General features: G+C 42.8%; 1 protein-coding gene across 4 annotated transcripts in view; it reads right to left on the reverse strand.

The window, feature by feature from the left end:
- ADCY2 (adenylate cyclase 2) overlaps positions 1–12,563 on the reverse strand; it is a 193,363-nt gene that overhangs the window by 36,253 nt on the left and 144,547 nt on the right. For 3 of the 4 annotated variants that reach the window (XM_053243792.1, XM_053243791.1, XM_053243794.1), the window contains one exon: positions 8,069–8,153. The exons of the other annotated variant lie outside the window; for it this stretch is intronic. In XM_053243792.1, coding sequence (XP_053099767.1) covers positions 8,069–8,153 — 85 coding nt within the window. The remainder of the gene's footprint in view (positions 1–8,068; positions 8,154–12,563) is intronic. 4 annotated transcript variants of the gene reach the window in all.

The following is a 12,563-nucleotide window of genomic DNA, read 5'->3' on the forward strand; positions in this document are numbered from 1 at the left end:
CAAATCTCTCCCAGCTTTCCTGCCCATGCAGCGTGCTTGTTAGAGCGAGCTGCTGGGAGCTCAAGGTGATGGAAGGAGGGAGAGAAACAAACTTCCCCTCGGTGAAGCTTCCTCCTCCCCACAGGCTGAGGTGGCTGAGGATAATTGTTTGGATTGCTGCTGAGCTCTGTCCTGCTGGTGGGAGAGGGGGATGGTTCTATCTGACTTCTGTTGCCCAGGCTGGACCTGGAGGTGGAAGAGGGCAGGAGACACTACAAAGAAGACAAGGAAAAGTAAGCCCCCACCCCCTGTTTTTGTTTTTTTGCAAATTGTGGAACTTGGAGTTCAGTCTGCAAACTGTCTCTCTTCAAAGGGGAAAAGGGAAGAGTTTCATGTGGGGGGGGCATGGAGAATGGAGCATCGTCGTGGCGATTGGGTCTGTCTGTTTTATTTTTTGTACCAGTGTCTGCTCTCTGTGCTTGAAAAACTACTGAATGCTGCAAATGTCCTGAAAAAGCAAAAGCCGCAGAAGCAGGAGGGAAGCTGGGGTGGGGTGGGGAATGCCTTACTTCCAAACAATCCATTCAGCTATGACAAGGAAAAGAGTGCAAGCCAGGAGAGGCATGAGGAAGCAGCTAAGCAGCTCCTGCTTTCCTGAATGGTGGGTCTCTTTCCCACTCAGCCCCCAAGCTGCATTAAAAAACAACAAAAATTCCAAGGTCTCCCCCATCCTCCCTAAAAAAAACCCCATTACCTTGGGGTTTTTTTACATCTTTATATTCTTGGAAATTCAGTTGTTTAAATAGTGGACCCTTTAGAGACAGAGAGGGGAGTGGATAAAGAATTATGCAGGATGTGGGAATATGTTAAGTTGTGTGTTGAAATATTTCTGCTAATGCATATTTGCATGAAAATACTTGTTTTATATTATCACATTCTTGTGATTTCAGTTGCCGTTTGAGCCCTCAAGAACCCACATGTTCTATGGTGTGTGTGTGTGTGTGTGTGTGTGTGTGTGTGTGTGTGTGTGTGTAGGGGGGAAAGATGCTTGACTTCCCAGTCAGTGTACACAGGATTGCAGTTTTAGTATAAAAGTATAGTAGCACAAAGTCTCAGGTGGTGTGGTTGTGTTTAAGGGTCAAGGCTTTCAAATGGAGTCACTTTGTGACAACCCTAGATTGGAAAAACTCCGAAAGAACCACATCCAAGCACTGGTTTGCAGGATTGTTTGGATGTTTTAATTGTAAACCACCCTGAGTCATTTTGGAAGGGCAGTATAAAAATTGAATTAATAAATAATAAATAAAAATGTTAAATTAATTTGCATTGCTCTTTAAGACATGTTATCTTACCATGGAAAACCTCTACAGTGAAAAGCCAATATACTTAAAACGCAGCATGTAATTTCTACAAGTTGCCTTTCCCATATTTTGCAAATTGTTTTGTTGGGTTTGAGAACAACCCCCCACCATTTGGTTCATATATCTTGGAGTGGATTCAGATGACAGTTTGGGTTGTCTGTTAATCTGCTGCACTATATTACATGTCTCCTTAATGTTCTTCTGCAGCAGAGACATGGGTCCAGGAGAAGAGGAGGAAGGCAGCGAGGGGCCCATTTTAAAATCTTGTCTCTAGGCCCACTGCAACACCTTGGTATGCCCCCGAACCTTCTGCATGCAAGCATGCAAATGCTCTTTCCAGAGTGGCTCTATCCCCTAAGGGGAATATCTTACAGTGCTCCCACATGTCTCCCACTGAAATGCAAACCAGGGTGGACCCTGCTTAGCAAAGACAATTCATGCTTGCTACCACAAGACCAGTACTCTTCCTCTCCTGACATCAATGTAGTTTGACCCTTGAAATCCTACCACCTCCTCCTTGCAACATTTTGGAATTAATGTACTGTATATGAAAGCATGGATGTCAGAACAGACAGCGGAAATTGCCAAGAAGAGGAGAGAAGCCAAAGTCAAGAAAGATAAAGACCTCAGGAAGGAACTTAATAGGGAATTTCAGAAAGCTGTTAGAAGAGACAAGGAGCAGTACTACAATGACATCTGTAAAGACCTTGAGGATGGAAATAGACATGAAAACACAAGGAAAGTTTTCCAAAAGATCTCTGAACGCAGATGAAGGTTCCAACCTTGAATTGGTATGTTAAGGGATGCCGAAGGACAGATAGTAACTGATTCAGAGAAGATCAAATAGAGATTGAAGGAGTATACTGAAAATCTGTACAGCAGGGATGTCAACACCCAAGATACTCTAGAAGATATTCCCTACTTGCAAGAACCTCTAGTACGGGAAGTTGAAGTCAGATCAGCACTCCGGTCATTACCAAGTTGGAAGGCTACAGGAATTGATGGAATAGCTACGGAAATATGATAGGCAACAGAAGAAAAATCAGTCAAGGCTCTAACAGAAGAAGAATCAGTCAAGGCTCCATGCCAGCAAATTTGGAGAACGACACAGTGGCCAACAGATTGGAAGTCTACATACCCATACCAAAGAAAGAAGACTTAACAGATTGCGCAAACCATCGCACAATACCCTTAATTTCACATGCTAGCAAAATAATGCTCAGGATCATCCAACACAGATTAGAGCCCTACGTGGAAAGGGAAATGTTGGATGTTCAAGCTGGTTTCAGAAAAGGCCAAGGAACAAGAGACATCATTGCTCGTTCACACTGGATAATTGAGAAAGCCAAAGAATACAAAAAAGAAATCACTATGACTACAGAAAAGCCTTTGATTGTGTTGGCCATGTCAAGTTGTGGAATATCCTTAGGAAAATGGGCACCCCAGAACATCTCATTGTTCTCTTGAGAAACCTATACACAGGACAGGGGGCCACAGTCCAGACAGAACATGGTGAAACAGACTAGTTCCAGGTCAGCAAAGGACTATAACAAGGCTGTATACCTTTTCCTTATTTATTTAATTTAAATGCTGAATGTATACTGAGAAAAGCTGGATTGTAAGAAGATGAGCGTGGTTTTAAAGTTGGAGGAAGTAACACCAATAAACTGTGATATGCTGATGACTCCACTCTGACAGCTGAAAATGTGGATGATCTGCAAGCTCTAGTAATGAAAGTCAAGGAGCATCATGAAAAAATGGGACTACAACTAAATGTCAAGACTAAACTAATGACAACAGGTACAACAACCAGCCTCAGAATTGATAATGAAGACATTGACATGGTGGATAGTTTCTGCCTTTTAGGATCAACCATCAACAGTAAAGGATCCAGCAGTCAAGAAATACGCAGCAGACTAACATTTGGTAGGGTTGCAATGAAGGCCTTGGAAAGGATATTTAGATGCCGTGACGTGCCTATACCTACAAAGATTAGAATTGTTCAGACAATGGTTTTCCCTATGACACTCTATGGATGAGAAAGCTGGACTTTGAAGAAACAAGATAGAAAAAATATTGACACTTTTGAATTTTGGTGCTGGAGAAGACTTTTGAGGGTACCATGGACAGCCAGAAAAACAAACAAATGGATCATAGAACAAATCAATCCAGAATTTTCACTCGAGGCACAAATGACCAGGCTCAAACTATCATACTTCGGACACATTATGTGAAAACCCAGCTTCCTTGAGAAGTCCATAATGCTGGGGAAAGTGGAAGGAAAGAGGATGACCAGGAGCAAGCTGGATGGACTCTATTACGACAGCAATAAATGCATCACTGAGAAAAGGCCAAGTCAACACTGACTTGATGGCACTTAACCAGTCATCAATCAATCAACATGAAAGCATATAAAGCAAATCTATACTACTTCTCTTTGGCAGTACAGCTGCTTTCTCAATATACTCTACACACCATTTTGATTACACTAACATTGCTTACCCAGCCATATTTACAAAGAAATTGTTACAGACATATGAGAAAGCCACTTTGAAATAAATAGGCTTAGATTTGCTGTACATGTTTAGCATGCTCTCTCAATGGACAAAATAAAGGAATGGTAGAATTGAATCATTCACTCAAGGCACTAAATGAATACAAAAGGGGAAAGAAAGGATCCTTGAACTTTTCTTCAGGACAAATGTCTTTTTAGCTTCCTTCTTTGATCTTTTAAAAAAAGTCATCTAAAGAGTGTTACATATAGTAGGAGCAGTTCTGACCTTAGAATGTCATATCTAGTGTGGGTTTTAGTTGGCTTTTGTTCAGGGGCACATCAGGTCACACACTTTTTTTTTGATACTATACATCAAATCAAGTTATTTTGTGAAATTGCCCTACAAGCAAGACAGCTCAGTTTAGCAGAAAACACAGTCTCCATGTGAGTAGAAAAGAAACTGCAGCCTGCTGTGTGGAACCTTTCAGAAATAATGGTAAGTTCCAGGAGCATAGCTATATAAGACAAATGTCCCTGAGCTTCTGGGGGAGGGCAGTGGCTAGCTGGGCAACAGCTTGCTCTTCGCTCTCCTCCTCCTCCTGCCTCCCTGTATCATGGCTCAGACTTCTGACTCAGAAGTCTTACTTACTATTTTCTTTGTGAGCCTTTTGTTTTCCTTTGTGCAGCTTTGCTGCTACTTTCTGTTAACTCACAGGGGGAGTGCTGAAGGGGGTTGTAAATCCTGTTGGGTTAGCCGAGCTAACAGTTTTATGACACCCTGACACACTGTTGACTCCTGATCCAAACACTCATCTTGGCTTTAAGCGTCCACTCCAGGAGGGAAGGGGATAGTAGTGTCAGCCAGTACCCCTCCACCCTCCTGACCAGCTGGCTAGTGCTCAGATTCAGCCCAGCCACTCTTAGCTTGAGTGAGAGTCTCAACACTAAGGTGAGCATCAGCCAGCAGTCAAAAGGAGAAGAAGAAAGGATGTTGCCTGACACACTTCTCACCTCCTGCTTCCTACCCAAAGATGAGACAGAGCTAAAAAGATCTTAAATTTAAGGCACTTAGAGGCCCTTTCTGAATCCTGCCCTCATTAAAAAGAACAGGATAAAACCATAATACTTCTTTTCTCTGCTCCCTCTGCCAAACTTAACAATTAGGTTGAGTTTATCCCTGAATCCCGGGGCAAAATATGGGACTCGGTGCCTTTAGCTAGGGATGTGCACGGAACCAGCGGGGGCTGGTTCAACGGCAGGTGGTGTGTGCAGCTTTAAGGGTGAGGGAGGATGCACTTACCCCCCCACACACATACCACATTTCCCCTGCCAGCACTCAGTTCCTTAAACATCGCCTAGCGTGGCAGCGTAACTCCCTGCCACCCCCTTCAATACATTTTCCGGAAGTTCGTGGAAGTAGAGGATGCGCCTGCACACGATAAAGGGCGTCCAAACCAGTTCCGTGCACATCCCTACCTTTAACTATGTGGGCATGCAGGACATAGAGACAGTAAAAAGAGACATCTACTTTAAGGATGTGCCCATGCAGCACAGGGGTAGTAAACACCCTTTAACATGACTTTTTATAGTGTTGGTTTTATCATGATCATTGACAATAATTAAGGATTTGTTTTGATTTGATACTTTGAGGATGTGCAACTCCAGATGGAAGCCAAACTGTGGAGGGAAGAATATAACTGGCACAAGCTCCCCAAACAGGTAGGTACTGTCCAGACTTGCATTAATGAAATGAAGAACAGACCTGGCAAATCCATCTTTCACTTGGAACATTACACTGAAGGACTCAGTTTTCCATGGAAAACATTGACCAGTGTGAGTGTCTGTGTGTGTGTGTGTGTGTGTGTGTGTGTGTGTGTGTGTGTGTGTGTGAGAGAGAGAGAGAGAGAGAGAGAGAGAGAGAGAATGAGAATATGTGCATGAATGGGAGAGTAAGAAAGAAGAATTGTTGAATATATGTTGTCATTGTAGTAGGTACATGTTTTGTTCAAAATGGTTCTGAGCCAGGGGAATGTGCACACAGAAGTGTGTGTGCGTGTGTGTGTGTGTGTGTGTGTGTGTGTGTGTGTGTGTGTGAGAGAGAGAGAGAGAGAGAGAGAGAGAGAGAGAGAGAGAGAGAGAGAATGGGAATAATGGGAATATATTCCCATATATGGGAATGTGTGTGATATTATCTTCATCAGAGAGATAGAAAAGACTGTTTTGCTGTTCACCATGTCCTTACTGCTCTTCTGCAGCAAAGAAATGGGGGGAAGGCAAAGAAGGCAGAGCAACCAGGGCCCCATCATCATGGTTCTCCCAGAGCCCACTCCAATCGCTTACACCCCTGGTACATTCCAGAAATTCATAGAAATCTGATGCCTCCAGCCTCCTCCCCTCATAATATGCTAGTGGTAGAACAATGAGTTGTGTTCAGAGAGAGGAACATTAATACAGGAGCAGAACATCTGCACTAATGCAACAACACATTTCAAAAACAGTCAAACTGCACACATTCATTTTGAACACATCTTTCTCTCAGATTCTTTTTGCCCACCATTAGTTTTGATTAGGTCTGCAGTAGAGCAGCCCTCTCTTACAGTTTCGTTTTGTTTTGATTTGTCTGTTGTCGATTATTTTCTCATTCGTTTCTATGCTGCTCTTTAGCTATATGAAGGACAAGCACATCTGGAGGAGCAACAAGGAATAAGAGAGCCCACGAGGGACAAATCCAAGCAATTTATTTGCAAGGTGAACTAGCTTGGGATTTTCAAGTGACACACTTATGTACCTACTTGACAACAAAAGTGCTTGCGAATCAGCTACAGCACAATGTTTCTAGCAATCAGAAGACTGCAAGAAAATTAGGAATTATTTCAGCTATTCCCAGTATGTTCTGGGACATATCATGGGGAAAACAGAGACGGCAGACATACACTTATTGCAATGGGGTTACATACTGGAATATACTTAGAAGAAAACAGACTGCAGATGTACACTTAGTTGCATGTGGGGACCCATAGAGTCAAAAGCTGCATTCATTTTCAGTTCAACCCTTCAACAATCCCCTTTTGTCCTTGTTGGTTCTTCCCTGCTAACAGGGCAAAGAGGCACCTTTCAAAGTGCCTGTTCTCTTTGTATTAAGCAGGGGAAGAGCAACTGGCCCTATTCAACCCCAGCACAACATCCCTCCAGTGGCTGTTGGTGTCTACCTTGTGTTTCCTTTTAGGCTATTTTGGGGATAGGGAATAATCTTCTTCTTATTACCCTTCTTCTCTGTAAACTGCTTTGAGAGCTTTTTTGTTGAGAAGTAGTACATGCAGCAGCAGTCGTGATAAACAACCGTGAGCACTGTTTGAAGCCTGGAACTTCTTAAAGTAGCCTCTCCATTTTCACTCATTCTTGTAGGAACAATGATGTTCAAAAAGTGGACTTGAGGAGTGTTTTCATAAAGACAAGAGATGCACAGCAGAAAGGCTAACAATACTGTCATGCCGGCACAGTGATTGTTGCATCCCAGTGAAACGCCTTGGGCCATGATGATCCAAAGAACTGTGAAACTAGTCCTGTCCATCAAGGGGAATTTTGACTTGTTTTTCTAAAACAGCAGCCCTTTAATCCCACACACCAAACTACTTTTGAAACTGAGAGGGATTAAGTTCAAAACCTATATGATGTGGCAGCATGGGAATCCGCCGTGCGAAATCACTCTTTGCAATCTGGCCACAGCAGTTTCAGTCTATATCCTTTTATCACATGAAACTGAACATAAAATTATTACTACACTTCTGCTAAATCTTAGTTATATTCTTGATAGATTTCAAATATTAGGGAAAAAATCATAACAGAGTGTTTGATTGGGAATTATCAGTAATTCTAGTACTTTTCAGAGCAAAAGCAAAATTTTCATTAACTATGACAGATCAGGCAAGTTACAATGCAAGTCTGTTAGAGCATCTATCTCTTTTAAGAAAAATGCATAGCAATGCATAAATTAAACTGTTTCTGCATTTTAAATCATTGAAAAAAGTAAAAGTAAATTACTCCAGGGAAGAAACTCCTCCGAGGTCTATTTTCTCACCTAGGCAACTAACGGGTATTATATTAGACTAACCTTTTCTTTCTTTCTTTTTTGTTAAGGAAAAGTGGGCTTCAACAATGTAGATGTGTTATGGCTTCATTATTCATGCATAAGACATTGTGTTGCTGAGTAAGTTGATGTGCTCTTAATACCTACCAAGAGCTGTCCAGCAAAACAGATAAAAAGAATGAAGGAAAGCACAAGAAAGGCAGCTCCAAAGGAGATTCCAAGAACAGACTTTCTATAAGGTAAAAGGAAAAAGGACCTGTTAGAATAACCAACATACAGATAACCAACAAAGGAGTTCTAATAATGGATAGGTATAATTATTTATTTAATTTATATACCGCCTGACACTGGAGGCGCTATTCCTTTATATTTGCAGTCACCAAGAGCCAAACTAGATGTTATGGGGCAGCCACATTTGTTTAATCATGTGTCAGCCCTATCTGCATGTAAAATGGGGGAGGGAGAGTCTGATGTTATCAAAATGAGGATAACTGAACCCTTCTGTCATTACTTGGCCTTACCATATTTTGGTTTCCCAGATACTTCTGGTATCAAAGCTGGGCAGGGAGGAAAAGGAGTCTGAGCAACAGTCTGTGAAGAGCTAAGGTGAGGGATGTGCCCCAAGCCCCATCTCTGTTTAAATCTCAACCCTCCATTTTATATGTGAATGGTGCAGAACTATGGTTAAACAAATTTGGCTGCCAACATGGCATCCAGTTTGACACATGAGCAAACCATTCTTAAATAGAATTTAACTACTCTACGAACAAGTAAAGATATAATTCCTTCTCACGTGCATGATTGTGAAAATATGGATAAGCTGGGATACGTAATCATGGGCATGATCAAACAATGACCAAGAGCACAGCCCAGCGCCTTTAAATCCCATTTATTTAAATAGAGAAAAATTTGCATGTTCTTAACTCTCTCACTGAGGCTATTCACACAAGAGGAGAGGAGAGCTGGTCTTGTGGTAGCAAGCATGACTGGTCCCCATAGCTAAGCAGGGTCTGCCCTGGTTGCATATGAATGGGAGACTTGATGTGTGAGCACTGCAAGATATTCCCCTCAGGGGATGAAGCCGCTCTGGGAAGAGCAGAAGGTTCCAAGTTCCCTCCCTGGCTTCTCCAAGATAGGGCTGAGAGAGATTCCTGCCTGCAACCTTGGAGAAGCCGCTGCCAGTCTGTGAAGACAATACTGAGCTAGATAGACCAATGGTCTGACTCAGTATATGGCAGTTTCCTATGTTCCTATATTCCTAAGCGTGCAAAACCGGGCTAAGGGAGGTCTGTCCGGCTTTGCACAATCGTGTGAACCACGAGGATCGATCCTGGCAGCAATATGGCAGCAAACCTGCCAAAGTAGCCTCCCTCTAAAATGCGGCTAATTTCATTTTTTTAATCAGTTGTCAGCCACGGCTGCTTGCACACACCGGGGGTGTGTGTGTGTCCCAATAATGCACCACGCACTCGCGCAGTGCATTACTGAAACTCCAGGGGGGGCAGGGTTACACACAGCAGCACGTCCAGGCACCCTGACCCACGGAGCTCGTCTGCGGGGAACGTAAGTTAAACCCGCCTTCCCCGCAGACAGCCCTGGAGCTCTTCTCACTGACCACGAGAAGAGCTCTACTGAACTGATGAATCTTGCCCCATGTGGTTAGGTTACATTTGGATATTTTAATTAAAAATAGTGTTTTCTCTCTTTTTGTCACTCCTAAGTATATCTTTGATGCTTTCCAAAAAGTAAACAGATCCCCAACCAAAGCAGTTTACAGTCTAAAAGAAAGATCTAAACTTCTTGAAGTCCCATTGATTTCAAAAGGATTTAAGAATGGTGCCTAACTCTTCCACTGAAATAAAGAAGACTTAAAATTCTTTCCTTTTGACCAATTAAAGGTAAAGGTAAAGTATGCCGTCAAGTCAATTTTGACTCCTGGCGCCCACAGAGCCCTGTGGTTTTCTTTGGTAGAATACAGGAGGGGTTTACCATTGCCTCCTCACACGCAGTATGAGATGATGCCTTTCAGCATCTTCCTATATCACTGCTGCCTGATATAGTACCAGCAGGGATTCTAACCGGCAACCTTCCGCTTATTAGTCAAGCATTTCCCTGCTGCGCCAATTAGTAGTCCAAAAAATTAAAGACCAAAAGGAACAGAAAATAAGAAGGAAATAGCGTAAATGGGCAATTAATCATACAGTATCAAATACTGTACAAACTACAGTGGTGATGGTGTACAAATATGCCTTTCTCATTTAAAGGCATGTGCTTGACATATACCTTAAGAGCAACATTGCCTCTATTGTTTGTATACAGGAGAACCTCATTAATCGCGGACTCAGCATCCGTGGCTTCACGTATCCGCAGTCAGGGAATTGACACCCAACCTTGGTATACGCAGAAGAAAAATAGCTTAAAAAGGGTTAACCTTATGTAACTGTGGGTCGAGGGTGGCTGGAAATGACCTCAGAGGTCGTTTTTGGCCACCATTTTGAGATCAGGAGCCTCAAAATGGCTCCTTGTAAAAAAGAAGGGGGAAAGTGATTTTCTGCCAATCTTTTACTATTTGGGGCCACTGCTGGGGACCCGTGAAGCATGGTAGGCCACTTCCTTCCAACATCTAAAGGGCAATTTAACCCTTTTGGGCCATTTTCTCGACCTCCGGGAACCTAACCCCCACATTTGCATTGGCCCAATGCCTCTGTGTTTGCAGTTTCCATAACCACGGTAGTAGCGGATAATGGAACCCCTGCAAATACAGAGGTTCTCCTGTATAGGTTCCATCTGAACTGCTCTACCTGTGGATTTTGGCAAGTTCAACAACAGCCAAGGCTGCCTACCCCAGCTATGGGATGTGCTCACATAACTTGTTGATTAATGTTCCATTTAATTCAGGGTTTCCTGCACAAATAAAGATAAAAAAATGAAAGGTGTTGCCTGGAAGAAACAGCCTTTACCAAGGAAGCCCTTCATCTTAAGATCAGATGTTACTCTTTAGATTTCAAGGGTTTAGCGGTTGTTGTTTTTTTAACAGTCTAGAAACAAAATAGAACTAGGAGGGTCCACTGGTAGTCTCTTGTCAACATGGTCCCATAAGACCTAGTGGTGTGCAAGGAACCGAGAAGCCCAGTTTGTTTTGAATAGAATTGGACTCAAACCAAACTGGGCCCGGTTTGGTTCTGTCCATGTCAAGACAGACCCCAATCCAGCTTGAGGCCAAACCATCTTGGGCCCAGCTCGAGGCAGGGTTTCAAAAAAAAATCTGTAATTGCTGCCGTGACTCCTCTTGGTCTTCTTTGGGCTAGTTTGGCCTGTTTACGGGCCTTTTCAGCCCTCTGCCTGCTCATGCTGGCCATCTTGAAGGCTGCCGCACATGCACACTGGCCATTTGTGTGCCCCCAGACATGCAAATGGCCAGTGCACATGCACGGCAACCTTCAAAATGGCCACTGCAAGCAGGCAGAGGACCAAAAAGGCCCATAAACGGGCTGAACTGGCCCAAAGACCAGGAGGAGGCCAGCGGGGGAGGGGAAAACTTCGGTGACTCCCCCACATGGCTGCAGCAGCATCCTCCAGAGGCCGCTGAATCCGGTCATAAGTGTTTTTTTAGTTTATAATTTTCTTTACATTTAAAACTCCTGAGCCAGCCTGGGGGGTTCAGCTTAAAGTCGAGCTTTAAAGAACTGAACCGAGCCCATCGAACAGGCACTATTCGATGGTGAATTGGCTCAACCTCGAGCTGGTTCGCACATCCCTAACAGGACCTGTAGCTGGCTCTCTAGTCTAGCATTCTTTTTAAGAATGCCAGCAACCACACGGTATTAGGAGATCTACTGCAAATTAACCAGTGGCTTACCAGTGCTCTGCAATGTATCTTCTTCTCTCTCATCTAAAAGGGATATATATTGGTAAGATATTCATTGACAGATTCCTGCAGGGAGATAATTTTCATCTCCAGTAGCTTTTGCTTGATTTTGATAATTTCAGTGTCTATTCTTTCCCTCTGATTCCCACCCCCACTCCTGGTACATTCATGAAGCTTTCGACAAATTTCAATCAGTGCTGATGCTTGGAGTGCATAAGAGCTTCATTGTTAAAATATCTGTTCAATATAAACATTCATAGCAACCCTTTCTTTCTTCTACCAGGTGCAGTGGAAAGAAAACCCTCATTTAAAAATGAGTGGCTTTCTTGAACTTTTTTGTCAATTGCTTTCAGATAATCAATAGTGCAAGTGTTGTTTTTCTGGAAATGCAAGTGTACTGAATGTGCTGTTCTAATGTTTCGCACCCCAATATTATCCAGAAAGTTTCCTATTTAGAAATGCATGAACTGCAACAACAGTTGCTTCTAAGGAGCTTGTTTATTCTGACTTTTCAAGACACTTTGCAATTCTTGTATCAAAAGGAACATAATTTTGAACCACGGGGGGGGGGCATATTTTATGACATCACACTCGCCAGAGACTGAAACTCATAGGTTGCAATTCTTAAAGTTTCTTAAAGATTGGATATGGTGATTTTGAGAATAAACATGAGGTGGCTACACAATCACTGGTTGTTGTTTTTTTTTTTAAATTAAAGCTTTATTAGAGTTTTTCCCTTCAAAATACAATGACAGGTAGGTAGCACATTATGGA

Source organism: Hemicordylus capensis, chromosome 4 (assembly GCF_027244095.1).
Source record: "Hemicordylus capensis ecotype Gifberg chromosome 4, rHemCap1.1.pri, whole genome shotgun sequence".
NCBI classification, from domain to species: domain Eukaryota; kingdom Metazoa; phylum Chordata; class Lepidosauria; order Squamata; family Cordylidae; genus Hemicordylus; species Hemicordylus capensis.